The 24,756-nt window shown below is 48.8% G+C and overlaps 2 protein-coding genes across 4 annotated transcripts in view; one reads left to right on the forward strand and one right to left on the reverse strand.

Annotated features, from left to right (window-relative positions):
* EFR3B (EFR3 homolog B) overlaps positions 1-12,919 on the forward strand; it is a 91,815-nt gene extending 78,896 nt beyond the window's left edge. For 2 of the 3 annotated variants that reach the window (XM_081592738.1, XM_081592741.1), the window contains exons 14-23: positions 223-298; positions 758-919; positions 2,446-2,577; positions 3,985-4,052; positions 4,919-5,046; positions 5,793-5,884; positions 9,172-9,220; positions 10,593-10,699; positions 12,067-12,116; positions 12,560-12,919. In XM_081592738.1, the coding sequence (XP_081448864.1) occupies positions 223-298; positions 758-919; positions 2,446-2,577; positions 3,985-4,052; positions 4,919-5,046; positions 5,793-5,884; positions 9,172-9,220; positions 10,593-10,699; positions 12,067-12,116; positions 12,560-12,665 (970 nt within the window). In that variant the 3' untranslated portion in view covers positions 12,666-12,919. Of the gene's footprint in view, positions 1-222; positions 299-757; positions 920-2,445; positions 2,578-3,984; positions 4,053-4,918; positions 5,047-5,792; positions 5,885-9,171; positions 9,225-10,592; positions 10,700-12,066; positions 12,117-12,559 lie in introns of all 3 variants that reach the window. The other variant, XM_081592740.1, reaches the window with a different exon arrangement.
* A 5,528-nt stretch (positions 12,920-18,447) lies between these two features.
* Positions 18,448-21,457, reverse strand: POMC (proopiomelanocortin). Its single transcript, XM_081592781.1, has 2 exons — positions 21,326-21,457; positions 18,448-19,281 (listed from the first exon to the last, which is right to left on the reverse strand). The coding sequence occupies exons 1-2, from the start codon at positions 21,455-21,457 to the stop codon at positions 18,622-18,624; spliced, it is 792 nt and encodes a 263-aa protein (XP_081448907.1). The 3' UTR covers positions 18,448-18,621.
* Between the last annotated feature and the right edge of the window lie 3,299 nt (positions 21,458-24,756).

The following is a 24,756-nucleotide window of genomic DNA, read 5'->3' on the forward strand; positions in this document are numbered from 1 at the left end:
AGGAAAGAAAGTGAGGAAGAAGGTAATCTGGATCAGTATTTAAGGAAAAATGAGACAGGAGCTTGAGAACTTGAGAGAAAGTGGCGATCAGGCTAAGAACCAGGGTGGGAGGACTCAGGGAGACATCAATACAACTAAGGACTAGGGCAGAGCCCAGTGATGCCACGTGAGCCCTGCTGGCCTCACACCAGGGCTCAAGTGACCCCTCACGTTCCCTCGCAGCACCCTCAGTGACATCTCTGTCCTGAAGCTGAAAGTGGACAAGTGCTCCCGGCAGGACACCATCTTCATGAAGAAGGTTAGCAAGCGTGACCTCAAGACACAGTGAAACCTGTGTGGGTCAGGCCCTGTGGACCCCAGCCTTCCAGCCCCCAAGTCACCACTGGCCATGCCTGCAGAGTCCGCTTTCTCCTCTCTGAATATGCTTAGTCAGGATGACCAGCCGACCCCTCTAGGGAATCAAGCCCCCCCAGGTCATACTCATCCCAAGCCAGAGGAGGACCATCGCTTGGCCATCTTCCCCTGTGTTTGGGGCAGCAGCTTTTGTTGCTGGTTTTACTGGCCCCACCTTCCCTAAGCACATATTCCTGCGTGTGCTCCATTCCACTGGGGTCTGCTTTAAAGGTATCCTGTCCTTAAGGGCGGAGACAGGGTACAGGAGGAAGCTGTCACCCCCTTCAGACTGCTCTTCCATGCCCCTGGCCCCTCCTGTCCCCATCCACTGTGGCCTTGCTCCCACCCTCACCCACTTCTCCAGCACTCCCAGCAGCTCTACAGGCACATCTACCTGAGCTGTAAGGAGGAAACGAACATACAGAAGCACTACGAGGCACTCTACGGCCTGCTGGCACTCATCAGCATCGAGCTGGCCAACGAGGAGGTGGTGGTGGACCTCATCCGCCTGGTGCTGGCCGTCCAGGTGGGGCCTGGTGTGGGCAGGACACAGAGGTTAGGATCAGGGGAGGGGACCTGTTTGGGCCAAGCACTAATGAGAGTGCCAAGTGGCCACTATTTTAACTACTGTGTTTTGGAGCCCAGGTATGTTGCACCCTTAGTCGGCCATTCCTCCGAAGACCACAAACCATGGTCCTGCTGAGGTAACCACCAAAGAATGCTGAATTCATGGCTTTGACCCGTCCTCAGAGTAAAGGAGACCCAGGGAACAGGATCTTTCAAAAACATCACTTCACCCCTAGTATTTCAGGTCTCTTGCAATGTCTGAATGAGACTTCATGGATTACCAAGAGAGTACTCATAGCCTGGTGCTGTGCTTAGTCGCTCAGTCCAACTCTTAGTCCAACTTTGTGACCCTATGGACTGTAGCCCACCAGGCTCCTCTGTCCATGGAGATTCTCTAGGCAAGAATACTGGAGTGGGTGGCCATGCTCTCCTCCAGGCGATCTTCCCAACCCAGGGATCAAACCCAGGTCTCCCTCATTGCAGGCGGATTCTTTACCATCTTAGTCACCAGGGAAGCCCAGGAATACTGGAGTGAGTGGGTAACCTATCCCTTTTCCAGGGGACCTTCCCAACCCAGAAATTGAACTGGGGTCTCCTGCATTGCTGGTGGATTCTTTACCAGCTGAGCTACCAGGGAAGCAGTGATCTCCAAACAAACTTGTTTGTCTAAACATCACCTGGCTCCCAAAACTGGCTGTGCTTTCAGAATTCCCTTAAGCACTTATTAAAAATCTATAATCCCCATACTGTACCCAAGCTCAGGGACCTAGAGATTCAACAAGCCCCCGTCAGGGGCTGCCTGACTCTCAGGCAGCCAGTGTGGCACTAGATAGGGTTTAGACTTCCAAGGTCTGCCTGAGTGAAAGTACACTCCGCAGGATGCTAAGAATTGGAACAGGTTCTTAAGACCTCAAAGGCCAGGGTCTGTGGGGTCCTAAAGCTAAGTGGGCATCATATTCTGAATGGTGGTGAACCTGGGACTTCTGTCAGGGAGACTCTTTAGCTACCTGCTTGATGGTGCTAAATCCTGCAAGACCAACCCAGATGCTATGATAGTCTTCATTCTAGAATGTGAGATTCCTCTGTGTCCCAGCCCCTAGTAACTCTCATAGCTTTGTCAGTTTAACGTGTGAATCCAGCATAGCAAACCAATCCTGTCCTCCACAAGTTATCCGAGGTCTGTAGTGAAGGAAACAGCATCCTTGAAGTGGGGATTCATGAGGGTTTGGACAATCAAGGTCGCTACAGCTGGAACTGCAAAGTGGGGCATTGAGGTTATTGCCTCTCCACTCGAGTATTTATGGGCATCCAGCTCATGGATTGTTCTAGGGACCGTTTGCTTCAGTGACTTCTGTCCCCCAGAAGGTTATGGGACAAATGTGGGGAGAGACTTCGTCTAGAGTGGTGGGTCATCTCTAAGGGAGGTTGAGAGAGGTTGGTGGAGAGTGGACACCCATGTGGGTTGTTCCCTCTATCTTGTCCCAGGATGTGGCCCAGGTCAATGAAGAGAACCTGCCTGTTTACAATCGCTGTGCCCTCTACGCACTGGGTGCCGCCTACCTGAACCTTATCAGCCAACTCACGACGGTGCCTGCCTTCTGTCAGCACATCCATGAGGTTGGTGTCCTCATGACCCCAAGAGCTCAGGAGGCCCTTGACTTGGGGTTTCCCCAGAAAACCTTTTGCTGAATTGTATGAGCTCCATGCTTAGTCCAGGCATGAGAACTAATAATGAGAAATTCCCAGCAGAGCATCTCCTGCTGCAGGACATGACATAGCAGGGTGGGATCAGACACAGTCAGTATCCTGTACCTCTTCCCAGCCTGCTACCTGCCCCCCTCTACTTCCTGCCCCTCTTTGCCCCCCTCACTCCCAGAAGCACACATGTACACACCTCTCAGGTCATCTGGGACTGAAACTACTTTTAAGAAACATTTTTGTTGTGAAAGTTTTCAAATATCACAAAAGCAGTGTGAGTAGGGCAGTAAACATCCACACAGCTATCACACAGATTAAACACTTATGAAGGTTTTTCCACATTTGCTTCATCTGTCTCTTTTTCTTTTCCTTTGCTGAAATATGCTTAAACAAACCTTGGTTATCCCATCGTTTCACCTCTAAATACATCAGTATTCATATCTAAAAAAATATGGACACCTTCCTGCTCAATTGCTATGCTATTTACATAATAAAAGAGTTAATTAAATGACTGATTATGCCTTGGTATTATCTTATAGCCAGTCTACAATCCAATGTTCTCAGTTATTGCAAAAAGACATTTTAAAACATACTGAACTATGTATAGGTAGAATGATAACATATGTAGGATTAACTTTAAAATACACCAGCAAAACAAAAGTAAACAAGAAAGCCTAGGTCTCGGCTAACCTGACCGGCTGGGGGGCCTGGAGGAAAGTGCTGTATTGTTGTGCCAACAACCACCCTTGCCAGCTGTGGGCTGATCCAGGAGGACAGGAAAAGCAATGCTGACATCCTCTTCAGTACAAATAGTCTCCTCATGGCTTCCTCACCTCCTGCATGTTCTTTGATGCCAACTGTCCTCCCACTTCTCACTATCTTAATAGCTGTCAGTTTTCTTGTCAAAAATTTGCAAAGGATGATGAAGGAAACTCACTGTGTCACTTTCCATCAGGATGCTTTGCGGTGCCTCTGGGTTTTGGAACACTGCAATCTGTGCTTCCTCTCTCATTGAATAAACAGAAAACAGGAATAGGACATGGGAGCAGGACCCTGAACTCTCCTGGGAGCAAAGTCTCCTGCCTGTGGGGGACATTTAGTGCGTGAGGGTCACTGGAGACAGCTTGAGCAGTCCTCCTGGGCTTCTTGAGCTGCCCCGAGGTCCTGGTTGGTCTGAGTTTCTCCCTCAGCTCTGGGTGCTCTGCCAGGGACTGTGTGGGAGGGAGGAAGTGCTCTGTTGGGGCGTTTGCAAGTGCTCCTTGGCCCGTTTGCATCTCCCTCTCCCCACTGAACCCAGATCTTCTCTCGATTCCTCCCAAACCTTAGGTGATAGAGACCAGGAAGAAAGAGGCCCCATACATGCTTCCGGAGGATGTGTTTGTGGAGAGGCCCAGGTGAGGAGCACAGCGGGGACATGGTCAAGGAAACACCCAGGGCATCTGAGCAAGAAAGTGGGTGATCTGAGGCCAGGGACTTGGGCTTCTGTGGGCTCACAGGCAGAAAATGGACCCTGCCTGTGATGCAGGAGTCCTGGGTCAAGTTTAATCCCCCTCACGTGACCGTGATCCCCACCTTGCTCTATCTCAGTGTGCTGTACGATCGAGTATGGGATAGAACCTCTGGGTACTTTGGCCAAGCCCAGGGGAACACATCCTGGAGAAGCCACTCCACCAATCCAAGCAGCCTTCTCAGACTGTAGTCTGTGGGCCAGCGTCACTTCAACATCAGGGGAACTCAAGGAAAAAATAATCTGAAAAAAACAAAATATCCCACAATAGAGGATGGCTTTATAAATTACGGCCTGTCCATACCATTAGACAACTGGTAGCCCACCCACAATGGTTTGGAAGAGTAGTTCATGTGAAATAGTCACTGCATAATAGGTGAATAAAATAGGTCCCGGAACAGTACTGTGGAGGGTGGGGGAATGTTTGCATGTGTGCATCAATATGTACGACTGAGGGAACCTACACAGAATGTGGATATGGTTCTCTCTGGGAAGTGAGACTGTAGGTGGTTTTTTTTTTCTTTCGCTCCTCTGTCACTTCGTATAGTAAGTGTTACCTTGCTACAGCTTGCAGGATCTCAGTTCCCAGACCAGGGATTGAACCCAGGCCACGGCAGTGAAAGCCTGAAATCCCAACCACTGGGCCACCAGGGCACTCCCTTGAGCATTACATTTATAGTAAGGAAGGGCATCCGGAAGTCAGCCTGGTCACCGAGGGCTCTCACGTGCCTCTCCCCCGTCTCTGTCTCCCAGGCTGACTCACAACCTTGACGGAGTGGTGATCGAGCTGCTCTTCCGCCAGAGCAAGATCAGTGAAGTCCTGGGTGGCAGTGGTTACAATGCCGACAGGCTCTGCGTGCCCTACATCCCTCAGCTGACAGGTAGGAGCTCTGCTCGAGCACTTCCAAGCCTGCCTCTGGCTTTTCTTGGCCAAGTAAGGGCTGGAATGGAAGGGACCTGTGAGCCCTTCTGTCGCCTTCCATGGCAACTTGGATGTCACACTGGGAATCCGTGGTGAGATCCTCAGCGTCCCCACCTCTGCCCCTCAGTGCAGGGTCCTTGGGAATAACTGGCCAACGAGACAGCCTGGCTTGTGAATGGGAGACGCCCCCACTGTGCTGTAAAGAGCACCCATGGACTACGGAGTCAGAGACCCGGTTCTCTACAACTTCCCTCCTGAAAATTCTTAGCTGAGTCCCTTGGCATCTCTGAGTCTCAGTTGCCTTGGCTGTAAAATAGGAATGTTAATAATACCTGCCTTAGAGGGAAGAGGCAAATGCCCATAGGAGCAAATGCTACGCAAATGACAGCTGCTGGAGCTATTAGCAGGCGATGCCCGTGCTTTCTGGTCATAAGCAGCTTCTTTGCGCTCATCAATGATTGCAAAATCTTAGCCCTAAAGAGCAAAACTCAGCAGCCTAAGAGGGGCAGAGAAGTCGCACAGCCCTCTATAAACTCCAGCTGTAGCCCCCAGGGTATAAATCCCTTTGAGCCCTCTGAGGACCTGGCCAGGCCAGGAGGGGTTGGGGGAGGGAGGGCAGGAAGATGGGAGATGGTGCTGGAGGCATGCTTCTGGCTCCCTCTCCAGGGCTGGGGGACTCTAGCTTCCAGGCTTCTCTTTTCCCAGATGAGGATCGCTTATCCAAGAGGAAGAGCATTGGAGAGACCATTTCCCTGCAGGTGGAGGTGGAATCAAGGAACAGCCCAGAGAAGGAGGAGGTGAGTGTCTGCTTCTTGATCCGCTGTCCTGGAGAAGCTTAGCATCCCTGGGGGAGGGGACTGATTCTGCCTCCTTGGCAGGTGGTCAGACACTCCATGATCCAGGCCCCCTTAACTGCACTACGCATTTAAGGATGCATGGAAGGTAAATTTCTCAAGTAAGCCCTGTTTTCTTTCTGGGTCTCGTCATATATATCCTAGACATTTCCATTCATCTGGAAAAAGTAATTGAACCTCCATACACTCCCATGAGGATGTTCTAAAAATCAGTCTTGAAAGGCTTGCTGGGTGTCATTCTGCATTCACGATGGAGGTGAACCTGATTCGTGTTGGAAATTGGAAGGCCTCACGGAGAGGATGAAGGCAAAAATAACTTTCACAATGTCTCTTCCAGATATGTCAAGAAAGGTGCTTTTTAAAGAGAAAGATGTAGCTTAAAGATCGCTCTTTCTTCTATCATCTCTTAAGGGCTGTGAATATCTAATTTCTGTTTAAATTAACATGTGGTATCTCTTCTGCCATTATTACTTCTGCCTCATAAAATAAAGCAGATGTACCCACAAGTCAGAGAGAATAAGGAGTCATAGTGGAAATACCAAATTTACTTCCTCAAATGAGAAAGAAATGGGGGCAGGGCAGAGAGGAGGGAGAAAGGCCTCCTGAGGGAGCAGAAGCTTCAGGACACAGTACACTTGTTTTTCTTATAGTTTTTTTTGTTGGGGTGTAGTTGATTTACAATGTTGTATTAGTTTCTGCTGTACAGCAAAGTTAATTAGTTGTACATATGCATATATACACTCTTTTTTACATTCTTTTCCCATACAGGCCTTTACAGAGTATTGAGTATAGTTCCCATGCTATACAGTAGGTCCTTATTAGTTTTCTATTTCATATATAGTAGTGTGTATATGTCAATTCCAATCTCCCAATTTATCCCCTCCCCACAGTACAGATGCTTTTAATGGCGACTCTGTCAATTAAGGGCTTCCCTTGTGGCTCAGCTGGTAAAGAATCTGCCTGCAATGCGGGAGACCTGGGTTCGATCCCTGAGTTGGGAAGATCCCTTGGAGAAGGGAAAGGTTACTGACTCCAGTATTCTGGCCTGGAGAATTCCATGGACTGTATAGTCATGGGGTGGCAAAGAGTTGGACACGACTGAGTGACTCTCACACTTCACTGCCAATTAAGGGAATTAATAGAGACGAGAGGGAACTTAGCAAGAAGTGAGGAGGACACACATCTGGGTGGAATTGGGACAAGAATATGTGCAGGGTCCTTCAGCACGAACAGCCTGGCATAGCCATGGAGGGCAGCTTGGACACCCAGTTTCTCCCCAGTGGGCTTGGGGCGAAGACAAATCAACGGGGTCAAGATCAAGCCTCCCCCAACCATGCCCGCAGCCATTCCTTCAACTCCTCAGTTACTGGGGCAGACCTCCAGGGCAGGGCTTTTTGAGGCTTGTCTGGAAGCTTCCCATGGAAGGAAGGAAGCTCTGACTCGCGCTAATTGAAGAAGCGGAATGAGGTTGAGCCAGGTGTCCTCCAAGGCCCTTCTGGTTCTGCAGGGCTGGAAGCCTCACACGTGTTAGGACCACAGTGTAGCTGGCTGCTGTCCCCTCCGTAGTTATAATTCTTCCTTCCCGAGAGTCAAGAGACCCTTAGAAATGGATAAATAAAGTAAAGCAGCAGAAGGAAGAGAAATGCTCCCCTGGGTACACAGCCACCTGCTCCCTGCTGGCCTCCCCGTCACTGACGCGGGTTCCTCCCCCTCTTTGAGAGTCAGCTCAGCCCAGGGATGGCTGAGTAGCTAGAGCAAGGGTGTGGGGGCCTCCACCCTCTGCCATGCTTTTCCACTTCCTTTTCCACTTTTACTCTGAAGACTCATTCACTCTGAAGGTTTATTCTTTGTCTGTCCATCCACCCACCCATCCATCCACTGTCAGTATTGACCAACATCAGATATTCACAGGTGAGGTGATAGGGAACCGTGCGGTAGTGAGAGAGTAAAGGAAGACAGATCGCTGGGTAAGGACAGAGAGAGAGAAGCTGTCTCTACAAGCCAGCCCACCATGCCCCTTCCCCACTCCTCCAGAGTCCCTCGGTGACTCCCCGTAGCCCTCAAATACCAGGCTCGTAGCAGGTGATCAACAAATGCTGGTTTGGTCAAATTCCCAACCCAGTGCCTGGCATTCAGAGCCATTTGGAGTCAGGAGTACCCGGCCATTTCGTCTCCCCTCCTGTCTGGCTGGTCTGTATTCAGTCTCCCCCATGCTATCTCATTCATCTCCATGTCTTTGCTAGTATGGAATCCCATGTTGGAATCACCCTTCCTCTCCGCCTCCACGTTCATGAATCTCCCTTTCTTCAGTGCCCAGCTTGTGGTCCACCTCCTCCATCAGCTTCTCTCCACCTGCCCTTACCCTGTGATCTGTCTTCCTTTACTCTCTCACTACCACATGGTTCCCTGTCACCGTCTGATGTTGGTCAGTACTGACAGCAGATGGATGGGTGGATGGATGGATGAATGTACATACAAAGAATAAACCTTCAGAGTGAATGAGTCTTCAGAGTAAAACAATTGCTCTCTATGGTAACATATTTTGCAGTTGCAATTGAGTGACTCGCTGAGAACCCTACACATATGTTGTTGTTGTGAAAGTCACTCAGTCGTGTCCGACTTTGCGACCCCATGGACTATACAGTCCATGGAATTCTCTAGGCCAGAATACTGGAGTGGGTAGCCTTTCCCTTCTCCAGGGGATCTTCCCAGTCCAGGGATTGAACCCAGGTCTCCTGCAATGCAGATGATTCTTCACCAGCTGAGCCACAAGGGAACAAAAATGTTAGTCAGTTTTTGACATTTTCATATGAGATTATATTTGCTAACCGCCTTCTCTTGTTTTGAATATTTTCTGTGACGTTTTTCTGAAGACTTGTTTGAATTACAATGTTTTCTTCCCAGGGGACTTAAGCGGATCCTCTGGGAGGAGGGCAGGGAGAGGGAAGGGACAGTGAGTTCTTTCAGGTGAGACCTGTGGCTCTTGAGGAGCTAGCCTCCATCGCTCACTGCCTCCCTTCAGTCAGTGGGTCTGTGCCTGCTCAGAGGCACAGAGCTTCCAGAGACCCTGGTAAGAATGCGGGTGTCCTGAGGGAGTTCCTGCCCTTTGGGACAGTCTTCTGAGAAGTGAAGGGGCTACCAGGTAACTGAGGAAGCCGAGGCTGCCGCCTCCTCCCTCTCCTTCTCCACCTTCCTGAGCATTCTGTGCACTTCTGTCCCTTCTCCCACAGCGAGTGCCTGCCGAGGAGATCACCTACGAGACGCTGAAGAAGGCCATTGGTGAGTGGGAGGACCCCGGGGAGAGGCAGGTGGGGCTGGGTCCTGGGGTGTGTGTGGGTATGCTTGCGACTTGTCTGCTGCCCTCCCAAGCATGGTTCACACGGATGTCAGGGGAGAGGCTGGCAGTTTCCTCTAAACTCTTCACAACTACCGAAGCTGCAATTAAAAGTCTCCCTCTCCAAAAAGTTTGTGCTTGTTCTACATGCGAGGTAAACTGTATAGCAAACAATTTGAAGAGAGAATTTTGGTGAATAAAAGGATTTCATCCAGAAAAAAAAAAAAAAGTCCCCCTCTCTTAACAGGGGTCAGTGGCCTATGCCAGGAACCCTTTTTCTACTGACGGTTGCCGTTAAAAGTAGCTGGTTGAGAGTTATGGCCAATCAGACAGGTGAAAAAGGAATTCTAATTTGCATAAATACGTTGACAATTTTTTTGGGGGAGTGTGATACAAAAGAGCAAGTTGATCAATGAAAGCTATTAAGACCAAATCCTATTAATATTTAATAATGACAGTGGATTTTAAAATGCAGTATTATTACCTCATCTGAATTATTGGATAGTGAAGTATCCCAAATTAGAGAATTTTTCTGCTGATGACAAATGTTTATTTTTGTCATCATTCGTGGTACTCTTTCTGCATGTTTCACTGCTCTGTCTTTTTAAGCTGGGCATGATGCACATATTTCATAGCTTTCTCTCTCTCTTTTTTTTTTTTTCATTTTGGAGGCCACGAGGAATACGTAGAAGCCTTAAACTAAATGGCCTCAGACTGCTCTGCCATAGGGGATTTTCACTGGCTTTTCCATTGTTCATGTCCCTTTTCATGTTACCCCCATAGTACTTCCTGCTCCAGAAACTTAGTTTAAAGTCCCAGTGGCAGATTAGTTAATGTTATTGTAGTAATAATTTCACAATACATATCTGTATCAAATCATACGTCTGGTGCTTTAAAATTATACCATGTTATATGTCAGTTAACTCTTGATAAAGATGGAAACATTTTATTTAAAGTCTCAAAGGAGTGGGAAGGTACAATACATTTATGTGAGTAGGGAAGTGAATCATCATTTTGAAAAATAAAATTCTGAATAGGACAAACCAAAAAATAAGAGAGAGAAAGTCCCAGTAGCAAGTGCAGCTACATGGAGCTTTAGCCCCAATTAAGGGTCTACTTAACTAGTTTTTGGACTCGTAGGGAAGAGGGCTGAGCTCTTGGGCAGAATCAGGAAAGGGTCTAGCCCTCCTGGGGCCAAGTGATGGCACCACACCCTCCGTGCCACCCTGCCCCTCGTTGGCAGAGCGGAAAGCTGGTGGCCATCTGGGGCCACATCAGCGGGCAGGACCCGTGTGCTGACCTAGCTCTCCACCACAGTGGACAGCGTGGCTGTTGAGGAGCAGGAGCGGGAACGGCGGCGACAGGTGGTAGAGAAGTTCCAGAAGGCGCCCTTTGAGGAGATTGCAGCGCACTGCGGGGCCCGGGTAAGTGAGGTGGAACGGGGCCCATCTCAGGACCAACTGGACACAGGATGTGTGTCCAGGGCAGGACTGAGTTTCTTGGTACCATTGTCACTAGACACTAGGGTTTAGATCCCCATACTGCATTGATTCCCCATGAACCAAAAGCCTATTAGTTATACACCCCTCCAGACATCACAATTTTCATGTAAGGGAGAAATCCTGACCTCAGCGCCTCCTGTACTGAACAGATTATAATACTAATAATCATCAGAGGAAGAACATAAATAGCACTCACTGTTCACCAGAGCATCTTCCATTTATCAGCTTATCTCCTTCTCATGTGAGGTTGCTATTAGGACTGTCACATTATGGAGTGATGACAGGAGGGGCTGTGACACAGGAAAGATGGCCAGCTTCCAACTGGGGGACACTGGTGGGTAGAATGGTACAGCCTGGCCTTGGAAAAGAAATTTGAGTGAGAGGACACCAGACAACTAGAAAGACAGTCTGATGTCTCTGGGTAAGGGAGGAGTGCAAACTTTGAATGAGAGGGCACCAGACAACTAGAAAGACAGTCTGATGTCTCTGGGTAAGGGAGGAGTGCAAACATTTCTTGAAAATGATAGACCAGGATTTGTTAGACCCAGGGTCCATCTTAGTAACAATGAAACATAATTGTAAATATCTGAAGTCTACAGATAACATACTTAATTGTACATTTTCCTCTCCATAAAAATACATGTAACTTTCTAATATATGTATTTCTAATATATATACATCTATTCAAACCTCTCATATGTTATAATAATTATAGTAATATGCATTATGGTATATAAAAATACAAATAAGTATAATACAGATTTTTCTGAGTCTATATTATACTAAGTTCTTGTCCCATCTCAAGAGGTGCTCATTTTGTGAGCTCAGAGTTGAGTGCAGTCTCACTCTTTGTGTCCATGGGCTTAGTTGGAGCCAGAGGGGACCAGAGAGAGTGTCTTCCCTAATACATCAGCTTTGCACAGCTGCTCCTTGGGAGTTAAGGAGAGAGCTGGAACCAGCTCCAAACCTCCAGACTCTGCCCAATAGGCCCTGTTGCCCCATTTGGAGGAGCTAAGGGCCCTTCCAGAACTGCTCCCACCATGGCCTTTGGCTCCACCCCTTTCTGGGGTGCCTGGCCTCTGTGCTGTCCCAAGTAGGCCTTTGCTGGGCTCCTCTGTCTGATGTGAACTCACTGTTAGGGTCCACTGATAAGCACTAGAAACAAGCTCACAGCAGTTTCTTTCCTAAGATTGCAGCTGCCCTGCACCTCCAGTGCATACTGGACCAGTAGGCTTGGGAGTCAAGGTGTGGGGAGCCCCCAGTTCACTTTCTTCTCTGTTTGTCTCTAGGCATCACTACTGCAGAGCAAACTCAATCAGATCTTTGAAATCACTATCCGGTAAGTGGCAGCCCAGGGCAGGGGACCCCCACCTTGGGGCCAAGTGTAGGTACCCCTCCCCCTAAGTCCTCCTTTCACACCTGTCTTTAGCCCTCCCTGCCCCCAGCCTCTGTATCAAGGGCTCGGCCACCAGCTTTCCCCAGATAAGGAAACAGAGACTGAAGGGAGAAAGAGACAGCTCAGTGAACCCTGGAAAACAGCCAGGGGTCCTAGTGTCCCAAGCTAGCACTTTTACCTTCTAAAGCAACAGTCACTATGGAACCAGCAATGAAGCTTGACTTCAAGCTGAAGATTCTAGAACAGCTTGAAACCTTGGAACCCATGGAGTGACAAAATCTCTTGTCCCTATTCAAAGAGAAACCTCAATCAGCTGCTCTGTTGCACAAGGTGGGACCCTTGGACCCCTTCCTCATGTCTTTCTCTTCCTTGTGTTTCTGCCCCAGGCCCCCTCCAAGCCCATCGGGAACCATCACTGCAGCCTATGGCCAGCCTCAGAACCACTCGATCCCTGTCTATGAGATGAAGTTTCCTGATCTCTGCGTATACTGAATTCAAGACACAGCTTCTCCGAGGGGCAGGGTCTGAGGGAGGAGCTCGCCTTCACGCCCATCCCTATGATGTGGAAATCTGACTGGGATCTCAGAGAATAAGCACCTTGGACAGCAGCACCTCCCCAGTGAAGCAAGGTGGAGCCCCAGGCCCCCTCACCTCCTATGGGCCCCTCCCCTCCCTGCTTCCTCTTTGTCTTCCCTGAGGGAGATCCAGCCACCTGCCCCTCTGGGGCCAATAAGCATACCACCTGTGCCCTTTGTCTTCTCCTCTGTGTCAGCCTGGAGCCAAAAGTGAGGGGGTAGGGGTGGAGGGGAGGTCCTCCAGAGAAAGGCTGAGGTCCCAGGAAGCTGTGCTTAATGTAGTGAGTGATGGCTTTCACGGGGTGGGGGGTAGGGGGATGGGGGAAGGTGGCGGTGCGTAGTCCTGGGCAGGGAGCGGCACAGTTGGTGACAGGAAGCTGAAGACGTGTTAAGGAGGAAGCGAGGCCGGCTCCTCCTGCAAAGCAGTGGCGTGTGGGAGCTGGAAAACGGGAGCTGATCTCCAGAGCATCTCCTTCTCCTCCCCCATTTAAGGGACCAAAGGCCTCCAAATCTTTGATGTTTCTTCCACTCCGTGGCTCACGTTGCCAGTTGCCTCTCCTTAGTTCTTTCTAATGTTGGTTAATACTGAGCCCTTATAACAGGAGCTGGGGTAGACACCCCATGGTGGGAGTGGGGGGCAGCAGAGGATGAAGCCGCTGATAGAGGGGGCTCCTGCTCCCCAACTGCTGGCCTCCTGTAGGGGAGCAACAGGCAGAAGTGGGCAAGTCTGTCCCCCTCTGTAGTGTCTCCCCTCTTTCGTCCAGAGGGATGTTCTCCCGAGTCAATTCTGTCTCTTTGATGCCTTTCTTCCTGAAGATCCCAATGTGAGCCACCTCTGGCAGAACCTCCCCTGGGCCTCTTCCTGGGGAAGTACCCTCTGGCCCAGGGTAGACCTTTGCTTCTTTTCCAGTATAACTTCCTATAATTTTTGAGCTGATAATGGGAGAATGGTCAAATGATTCCTCCCTGGAGAAACTGCTTTTGAAAAGAGGGAGAGTGAGTAGATTTCTTGACCCAAAGGAACCCCTTTTGAGGGTACAGTTTTAGACAGCGTGGGGTGGGGTCAGAAGCAGGCCATTTCTGCTAAGGAGAGGGCAGTCTTCTCAAGACCCTCTCGGATCACATCCCTGTGCATGGCCGAGCACAGGTGGACTGTGAGAGCCTGATTATCAGAACAGAGAGGTGTATTTGCCCAAACCAGGAGAATCTGAACCTAGGTACTTTCTTACTGCATGTGCAGTAAACTTGTTGGATAGCAGGGCTGTCTGACCCTCATTCCTGTGGTTTCCTGCCTTGATCACTGCCTCTGTGCTGTGAGCCTGCAACTTCCAGAGGGTCTACACGACTCTGGGGCCAAGGGGGGCTGGCCCCTGCTCCCACCATGGCCTTTGGCTCTGCACTATGGCTTTTGGCTAATGCTCAACCCAACTTTACAAGCATGGACTGAGATCTCTCCTTACTTTAATATCTCTTTAGTAAGAAACCAAGATTAAAATAACTAGAAACAAACTTGAAGACAAGTAATCTTTGGAAGACATGTTGGAGAAAATCTAAATCTTGAACCACAATCATGTCTTCACTGGCTCTTCCCCTGCTTGGCTTTGACATGAGGCCCTGTTTTTCTCTCATGCTTCTCTGACTGTGGGGTCCACCCCATGGCATCTGTACTCTGAGCCCTGCCTGGGGGTCCTGGCTCTGGGACTTGGGAGTCATTCCCTAGAGCCTTCTTCTAGTGCCAGCCCCAGAACCAGAGACCTCAGGGTCCATCTACTCTCTCTCCCTCATCCCCACCCTGGGAACAGAGTGAAGGAAAAGGTGCAGGATGTCCGTCTCCATATACTCCACTGCTGTTTCCTCTCTCTGAAACAGCTTTCTCTTTATGTCACTGCTGCCTAGCAGAGATGTGCTGCTTTTGGAGACCTGACCACATCTTGAGTGGCCCTCTTCTCAGTTTCAATTTAAAGTCACACTCAGTGGAATACTGGCTTGCCTGCTGACGTGCTGTAGAACCTGGCTTCTGGCCAAAGATGCCTCGGAATCAAAAAGCTTAAGATGAACATTGACTCAAACAAGTCAATGATAAATTAAGCAGTATCCGTCACCCTCCCCTGGCCCTCCCAAGCCCTAGAAGAGAAGCCAAGCAGAGAATGGTGGGTACCCAGGCTTTCAGCCTAGCATCACTCTTCCTGCCTTTCAAGCCCTATGGGATCCAGTGACACTGTGTCAAGTGACGAGCCCTCTTTGCTACCCTTCTATGTTATGATTTTGAGTTAACAAAGCCATCCAAACCAGTTGCTCCCCCAAACCACTGAAGACTCGTCTTCGTGGGCAAGGGGTAGGGCCCATTGGCTGGAATACTGACAGAACCCAGTAGCACGGATGTACTGGGGATTTGGAAGTTCACTGAACTTGGTTGAGTCACATGAGTGTGTCAAAAGCAGCTGAGAGGAGAGCCCCAGTATGACCCTGGAGGCTCCTTCTGGTTTTCCTTGCAAAGGGATCCACCATGGCCTGTTCTTGTTCCCATTTTCCTCTTTCTGAAAAGTAGAAATAAGTGATTTCTTGACTTCTGAACACCTCCTCCCCTGAGAAGGAGCCTGGGTGGATCAGAATAAGAAATAGAAAAGTCCTCAGACATTCTCCTCTGTCCAGCCCTCCACCTCAAGCATCAGTATAGACGAATGAGCAGTGAAAAGGCAGGGCTGGGATCATCTAAAGTGCCTGAGGTGCAGGGGTCATGGAGGCATTGCCCTTTGCCCTGGGTGTTCTCAGTCCCAAAGGATATGTTTCAACTGGCTTAAGGATCAGAACAGCCTTGCAGTTGCTTTGATGCCTAAAAGGCCAGACCTCTTGGCTTCACTTGGAGCCCCTGGGTCAGGAAACCTTCCAGATACTATTCCATTGTCCCTGGGTAGAAAGTGTCTCATTGAGAAGTGAGGCTATTTCTCCCAATTCCTTTTCATGACCATGAAATGGCAGCTGCCAGTTGGGGCTTATGGGAAAAGACTAGACCTGAGCTATTAGGCTGAATATTAAGTTTGATGGTAGACAGGGAGGCAGGCAGGCCACACCCAACTCTCTGGACCCACAGACCCTGGAAGGCAGGTTGTGCTGAAACAAGGTATCTGCCTTATGTCCGGGGAGAAGGCTTAGGGCAGCATGTTACTTCTTCATCTCATGACCCTAGAAATCTTCTAGTTAAAATGCCCCTTATCCCAAATCTGGCCTAGGACTGAAGTCTGCAGAAAAACGGTGGTGGTGTGGCCTGCCAGCTGGGGGAGCAGGGAGGGGATACAGACGTGGGGGAGGGCTCTGTGGTCTGTTTTCCATTCTGTCTTTTATCACCAACCAGGTTGACCAAGTCTTTTCTCCTTCAGGGGACCTTGGGGCCCCAGCCCATCACCTTCCCCTTTTGAGCTCTTCCTCCATGGCTGTTGATTCTGGCCTGTGGAGTGCAGAGCTGTAAATCCACAAATGCTGCAGCGTTACTCATACATTATAACATGTCTGTGTCCACTTAAGACCTTCATGACCTGGTTGAGTGTGTGTGTGCCCATGCGTGTGCATGTGTGTATAATGTAGTTCATAGTTGACAATGTTTGTATATAATAGCTGATGTATTTATATGTGAGTGCAGAATTAGTGCCTGTGGCAGTTTTCTGTATTTTGAACTCATTGAATCAAAGTAATTTGAAGGAAGGGGAAGGAGGATTGAGGTGGGGGGGGCGTTTGGTGTGTAGGAAGAAGGACTGTTAGCAAGATTATTCTTTAGGACTATTAGTTGTGAATTCCCAGTGCCCTTTTCAAATAAATGTTAATGTTGTCACTGCACAGTTGTGTATTTGATTTCTTTAAAGTAAATGGTTTTTTGAGATGCAAACAGGATCTGAAAATACCACCAGCATTAACCACTGACATTTAGCCACCCCCACCTACCATTACTTTACTTGCCTTGAACTGAAGGGGAGTAAGTGAAAGGATGCTACCAAGATGCAAACAGGAGGCCCAGGATTCCCAGCATGGGAGCATCCTCAGATGGGAAGGCCTGGGACATTTCTTCATTACAGCGACTAGGGTACAACCACATTTCATAGAACCCACATTGAGGGAGACTTTATCTTGAGTCTGGCTTTCTCGTTCCCTTTATATCAGGACTTCCCAGGTGCATTCCAGTTTTAATTGCAAACATCCATATCAAAATATGGAGGTAAATATGGAAGTGCCATACAGAAATATTCCCCAGCTGGTATTGATCTGTATCATCCACTGATGCAGTTGACATGGCGACGTGCATCTCTGTGTATGCACTCTGTGAACATGTGACTACAAACCAGTGGCCCCAACTTTGTGAAAACATCTTGGGGACGTAAGAAACACAACCCCTGACCTCTGCCCTCGTGGAGCTTAGTTTCCTTGAAAGAAAAGAGCACAATATGTGTGTGCAGTAAGAAACTTGCCATCCGAGCTGGATGGCATGCGCTCCAGTGCAGAGGGGCTGACTGCAGAAACCCTGAAAATGAGCAGGCTTGGCTGCAAAACATCCCATCTTTCCCAGCAGAAGTGGACTTGAGCCTGGATTCATGTTGAAAACAGTGTAACATTCAAAATAGAGGGGAATGGTGGAGAATTCCAGGCAGAGGATGGAGGAGGATGGAAGAAGTGATAAAACCAGGGAAGTAGAGTTTGGTAAGGAGAGTGAAACGGCGAGAAGGGCCCTTGTAAGTGTCATGCCCAGTTGTTTGGAATTGATGGAAGAGTGGGGGTGGGGTGATTGTGTCTTGAGCCAACTAATGTGGAGAAAGCAAGATTTTGTATGTATATAGTAATATGAAGAATTTGTACAATGGATTGGGGAAAAAGCAACTAGAGAGCAGGATACCAGCTGGTTAGGAAGCAATTAGGCTAGTTGAGGCCTGAGCAAGAGCACTGAGCATGAAGAGAAGGCTGAAGCTGGGCAACCTGGGGAGGAGAGAACTTGGGCATGACAAGCGGGTCACGACAGACTTCAATCTTGAGCCCCAGAAGCTAGAAGAAGCATCTGTGCATACTGTATTTCTACAGATGTGTCACCATGGGTATATGTCTATGTGGGTGAGATCCTGTGTTTGAGAGTATCTGAGGGTAGCCTGGGAGAGCAGTCAAATCTGAACCCATACCAACCCTCACGTCTCACACTTAGCCTCTCAGTGATGAAAAGATGACCTCTCCAGTTTCTCATTAACCCTCACATAACACTCGTAATAGAAAGGAATGAGAGAACTGCACTTTAGAGAAGTTCAGAGACTTGCCTAAGTTCTCACAGATTGCTAGATACACAGAGGCATTAACCACAGCGTCCCACCTCGGAGCCCAGAGCCCTCCCAGTTCCCGTTGGGGCTCATCTGTGTCCCACTGGCTCTTGGACTCAGGTGGGAACCAGGGTAATAGGAGGAATCCTGTCTTTTGGAGGAATCATCAGCTGGCTGATCAGTCTTTTCCCACTCAATAGAGAGTGGGAAATGCAGCACACTGAGCCATCACCTTATTTGACCCCTAGAAGACCCATTTGCTAGGGGCGGGGAGGAAGTCCACTTTCCTTTGATTCTCAGTGTATCCTGTGAAACATACTAACACTTAGTCACATGGAAACCACTATCAACCCTCCAATATGTGCTGTCCTTTACTTGATGGATATGCGTTTTCAATTCACCCAGTCAATATTCGTGAAACTTGACAGGTTTTATTTCTTAACTACAGACAGCTTTAAGAGGCGGGATACCTGGCGCCATCACTGCCTGGGAGAGTCCTCACCCAGGCTGCGAAGCCGCAGGAGGGCAGAAGAGAGGCCTTCGGGGTCAACTTTCTGCAGAGAGAGGCCTCTGCCTGCTGAGCCCTCACTGGCCTTTCTTGTGGGCGTTCTTGATGATGGCGTTTTTGAACAGCGTGACAAGGGGCGTTTGGCTCTTCTCGGAGGTCATGAACCCGCCGTAGCGCTTGTCCTTGGGCGGGCTGCCCCAGCGGAAGTGTTCCATCTTATAGGGCTCCGCGTCCTTCTTCTCGGCCGCCTCCGCCTCTGCCACCAGGCCGTACTCCAGCTCAGCCCGGGCGGCCGCGCCCTCAGCCTGGGCCTCGGGGCCGCGCGCCTGCTCGAGCCTCTCCCCGGTCAGCTCCCTCTTAAACTCGAGGGGAAAGGCCTGGGCTGACTCGTCTTCGGCGCCGTTGGGGTACACCTTCACCGGGCGCCGCTTCTTGCCCACCGGCTTGCCCCAGCGGAAGTGTTCCATGGAGTAAGAACGCTTGTCCTCGCGCGGACCCGTCTCGACGTCATCGCCGCGGGGCACGAGGCCTTCGCCCACCACCACTTCCTCCTCGCGCTTCTGGGCCGCAGCGCCAACTCCGCTAGTGCTGCTACCATTCCGACGGCCGAAGCGGTCCCAGCGGAAGTGGCCCATGACGTACTTCCGGGGGTTCTCAGTCAGCGGCTGCTCGTCGCCGTTGCCGGGGAACACCGGCGTCTCGGCCGAGAGGTCGGGCTTGCAGGCCCGGATGCACGCCTGCGGGAAAGCGGCGAGCGCGTCACGCCCCGCCCACTCCGGGCCGCGGCGTTCCCCCGCCCCTCACGCGCGGCGCCTGCACCCTCCACTCCCTCCGCACGTGCGGGGTCGCCTACAGGGCTAACTGGGGATGTCTACCCTCTTCCACCTCGGAGCATCCCCAGACGTCTGAGACTCAGCTCGGACAGCGCCTTTTTTGTCCCCTGGGCTCCTGGTACCCCTGCCCGACAGCTACAACAAACTCCCCGTCCCACTCGATGGTGTACTTGCGTTGTAGCTTTGTAGGTAGGGTAAACGTTCTAAGCTTTATAAGCCAGATATATAGGAATTCGTCAATAAATGGCAGGTGGGTGGTAGTTGTCGGCACTTAATGAATAGTGAGTAAATAAATATGGTTCAGTTCGAGTCTGGGAAGGGCACTGGGTTGAAATTTGGGAGAAGTCTGGCTTCTAGGGCCTGTAGTTTCAATAATGCCTCAGCCGTACCCCAGTGGTCTGCAAACGTGCCTCATGCCCTCCCCTAGCCACCTCCCTCCAAACTTGCCCACACCCATCTGGCACTTCCTCTGGTTCTTTCAGTTCTTCCGAGCTGATCGTGTCTTTTCCTCAATCAGTGAGCTTAGGGAGGGGGCGACTCACTTCCCTGTGCCTTTCTAACTGGATAGAAGGATAGGAAGTCAGGATTATTTCCATTGCAGGGGTCATGGAGTCCTGTACGTGGAGCCCTGTCTGTTCCCTGTGACTAGACAACTGTGGCACACATTTGCTTAGGAAAATGACCTGGAGGCTGCAGCCTTGAGTTTTCAGTTACTCGGGACAGCAAAGGAAGAAGAAGAAGGATCCCACCCACTCTGTTGAGTTGGGAACTTCATACTCTAGGAATTAAGAATTATAACACTGCAGAATAGTAACAGTGGAAAAAAAAATTATCTCATACGCCTCTCCCCTGGATACATAATGATACACAATTTCTCAGAGAGGAGACAGGAACTTGGCAAGGTTCCACAGTCCACTGACAGAACTGGGACTGGGACTAGAACCCACAGACTCTGACCACAGCCAGTGCTTCTTCCCTGGTGAGCTCTCAACAAGAAAGACTGTGCAATGGGTGTCTCTAATCAAGAGTCTCTTGGGTCTCTCAGAGATAGAGCTCACAGGATTCCTGGGCTCTTTCCTTCTATTTTATATTCTACATGCAACCTGCTCTGTTTTTAAGAAAGTTTTTCTCCACCTTAACTCAGCTTCTCTACTGACAAAACACACAGAATGTAGTGATGTGCATTCCACCCTCGCCAGGCAGGTACAGACAATAGGATGTAACTCAGTCATGGCCACCAGTAGTGTTTCTTGTAGCCTTGAGTTGGTATTGTCCCTCATTTATATTTCCCAATACAAATAAATAATAACAAATACACACGCAAGATATGGTGACCTAGAGGGAGTTCCAGCCTGGCACAAAGGGCTTTTATATGCTATGGAAAGGCTGCAGAAGGTCAGTCCTTGAGAAGCAGGAGGCATTTGGCACCAGTTAGTGGAAAATGGCACCTGAGTTTTTCCTTCTAGAGATGGTTTGTGGTACTATCTTCCTGACTTTGTAACTGGTAGCAGATATAAGGAAAGAAAAATGGAATGGAAATGGGAAGTGATATGAGGTTATCTAAAAAGGAATAATTTGAAGGCTAAAAGATGAAAGAATAAGTAGGGTCAGTCGAGGGAGTAATTATGGTTATTACTATCATTAGTATTGTTTATTTTAATGGCACTATCTCTAAATAGCTTAAAAGGAGTGGATCTCTATACAAGAAGACAGGGTAGGAAGTAAAGATAATCAAGAAGACATTATGGACCAGACCCATATCCCTGAAGCTGCTTCCTCCCTTCCTTGGCCCAATTCTCACTTCACCCTAGAAGTCTATTCCAGCCCTTGGTTGAATTAGCCATATCTCTGGAAATGAACCTCCCCTTTTGCATGCTCTTTCTTTGTGCTGTCCCCACCCCAGTACCATCTGATACCCAAATCAAGATGGCGGCCACAGCCCACGTACCAGCAGGTTACTTTCCGTGGTGAGGTCCTGACACTGGCTGCTCTCCAGGCACCAACCACGCACTTCCATGGAGGCCTGAAGCAGCAAGGCCAGCAGCAGGGCGCCCGAACGACTGCTGCACAATCTCGGCATCTTCCAGGCAGGCTGAGGCTCTGCAGAGGCAAACAATATGAGTGGGACCCCTGTAAGGAGCAGAACAATGTTGGCCACTCATCAGGAAGGACCGTGAGCCAACATTAACAATACTCTCATTTGTGGAGCTCAAGGCTTTTTGAGGACAAGAGCAGCTCAAGGAGCAGGTTTGTGTGCAGGGTGGTCGTGTGAGTTGTAATAGTGAGGAGGACAGTGGGACCTGGGTAAACTGCACAGTTTTCCCTTTATCTCCTATTAAAAATTAGACCCCAAAGGATGTTAGGGCTGGAAGCCATTTTAGGGGTCATTTGGTATGGCCCCTTATTTGAGAGATGAGGAAACTGAGACCCAGAGAGAGACAATGACTTGGGTTTTTCACAATGAGGTATGGCCAAGTTCTCTTGTTTCCATCACTGAGCTTTTCTATTTTCCTATCTTCAGGAAACTAAAGTTCTAACACTCCAGATTCAAGGAGTAACTTGGGAAAGACAAAGGACTGTGAAACTCCTGCTCGAGACGGTCTACTCCTCTCCACCAGGATTCTATCATTCCTCAGAAACTCCACTTCCTGTGAATAGTAGGTTTGCATAATGGCAAATGAAACCTTTGTCCAACTGAGCCAAAACCTCAGCCAACCCAGTTTGATGTCCTATACATAAATCACTCAGGGAGTCACTATTTCCCAGACCCCTGTGACTCTGGAGATTTATTTTTAAAGTAGACTCCCATTTAAACCTGGTTCATCTCCTGAATACAATATACGTCAGACCTCCTCTTGTTCTCTGAGTCTCTCAAATGTAGTCTGAAATAGCTGGACTTGAAGATGCTGTTGGTGTGGAAAGGAAGGACATGACCACACAGAGCAAAAGGGAACTATCACATCATGAACACCTGCCAAAGACACTTTCTCAGAGAAATCAGGAAGCACCACTAGGCAGATGCTTAATTAAAGAGGTCCAGATGCTGTAAAAGGGAGAATCAGTGCTGCCTTTTGCCCGCTGTGCCCAACATTTTCCCCATCCCTCTAGCTTTCACACGGCCCTGCCACCCCTCACAAAGGTCTCCCCTCCAAAATGACCCTGAGCTCTGTCACCATGCACTCCACAGTCATTCTAGATTTCAGAGCTTTTCAACCCAGCCGTTATGGAAGAAATCTAATTAGATAAGAAAAGAAATTTTTATTAAGGTATAGATGACTAATTGTCTCTTCTGATTTAAAAATATTTGCCCAAAGGAATCTCCTATTTGTGGAGGCATGGGCCAAATCTTTTTTATGGGGACAGCTTTGGAAGTGAAATTTCCCCCTAGCTCTCATTGTCTGCTTCAGGAAGCCACTTCCTTCTCTCTGTCCCACCCCACTCCTTTCCCCAAAAGCTGAGCCGAAAGGGCTCCCTTCTGAATGGTTGCCAAGCACAGCCCGAGTGTTTACAGAGCAACCATTAGATGGTGCTGGTAGCCAGTGAGCTGGCCTATCTGCATCACAGGGTAACTAGGAGAACATTGGTCAACCTGGTGTCCAGGTGTGACCAAGGACAGGCTGCTCCTGTTGTAGACTTTTGGTGCTCCAGTTCAAGTACAAAGCCTGAATTTGGTGGACAAGGTAATTTATGTTAAATCTTTGAAACCACACAGCACATTTTGGTCAGGAAAAAATGCCCAAGTTTAAAAGAGAAGCAGAAAAGTGGTAGTTTTATGTTACTATGTTGTTGTTGCTGTTATTGTTTAGTCACTAAGTTGTGTCCGACTCTTTTGCAAACCCATGGACTGTAGCCCCTCAGGCTCCTCTGTCCATGGAATTCTCCAGGCAAGAATAACTGGAGTGGGTTGCCATGCCCTCCTCCAAGGAATCTTCCCAATCCAGGGATCCAACCTGAGTCTCCTGCATCTCCCGCACTGGCAATTGGGTTGTTTTTTTTTAAAACCACTGGTGCCACCTAGGAAGCCTTGTATACTATGGACAAGTATAAAATAGCATCTTAGAGAAGAAAGTAAAGTCATACAGGTTTGACAGTCCCCTCAACTATATTTCGGAGAAGGCAATGGCACCCCACTCCAGTACTCTTGCCTGGAAACTCCCATGGACGGAGGAGCCTGGTAGGCTGCAGTCCATGAAGTCGCTAAGAGTCGGACACGACTGAGCAACTTCACTCTCACTTTTCCCTTTCATGCACTGGAGAAGGAAATGGCAACCCACTCCAGTATTCTTGCCTGGAGAATCCCAGGGACGGCAGAGCCTGGTGGGTTGCAGTCCATGAGGTCGCGCAGAGTCGGACACAACTGATGCGACTTAGCAGCAGCAGCAGCAACTACATTTCAATTCTTCTCAAAGCTGGCCACTCTAGGATGACTTCCATTTTCTAAAAACCTACCTCATGATATCAGACCTTCCTGAAAATTCTCAGACAGTGTTTCCTCTCTTGCCCCATTTGCTATATTATACAACATGATAACATCCTCACTCCCCACCTCTCAGAGCTGCAATCTCCTGCTAAAAAATTAGGTAGCTTCCTGAAAGCAACTTATCTTCTTTCTGCTCATATATATTTTGTATTTTTCTACAATAAACAAATATTACATTGTCATGTTTTTAAAGCAATAAAGTAATAGGTAGATGTCAAATGTGCTTTTTGTAAGTAAGGAGTGTCAAATAATTGAAAGCTTGGAAAAATAAATATAAACTTGTAATTTGCTAATCTTGATGTTAACTTTATAATAGAACTACACTAATTAGAAATTCATATGTGTTGGTGAATTCTCTATGAGCTAAACAAAACATATTTTGTTTTATTTAATTTCACTTTTAATATTCTTTTCCATTATGGTTTATCACATGATATTGAATACAGAAGGATCTTGTTGTTTAATCCATCCTATATATAGTAGTTTGCTTCTGCTAACCCCACACTCCCAGTCCTTCTCTCCCATACCCCCCTCTAAAATTGGCCCTCTAAAATTGCACACTGGCCCTGCCAGTCTGTAAAGATTAGAGGGACAGAGGTGCAGAGTTTCATCCTGGCACCATGATACACACTCATCAAGTCCTAAAACAATGTCAAAGGAATATTATGTCATTAAATAAGCCATGATCTATAGATCTTAACACAAACAAAGACAAGTGCTTCTTCCAGCACTTCTGTGAGAACCACCAGCTCCCCATTTATACACGAAGGATTTGGGGGATCCAAATGCTCTGCAGACTCTCTCTCCCTCACTGGGAACCCACCTTGCCTGAGCCTGCGTCTTGCCTGAGCTTCCATCGCCTCCTACGGCTGCTGCTGCTGCCGCCCTGCGATCTAAGG

Source organism: Giraffa tippelskirchi, chromosome 4 (assembly GCF_054371585.1).
Source record: "Giraffa tippelskirchi isolate mGirTip1 chromosome 4, T2T-mGirTip1v1.2.pri, whole genome shotgun sequence".
In the NCBI taxonomy this organism is placed as follows: Eukaryota; Metazoa; Chordata; class Mammalia; order Artiodactyla; family Giraffidae; genus Giraffa; species Giraffa tippelskirchi.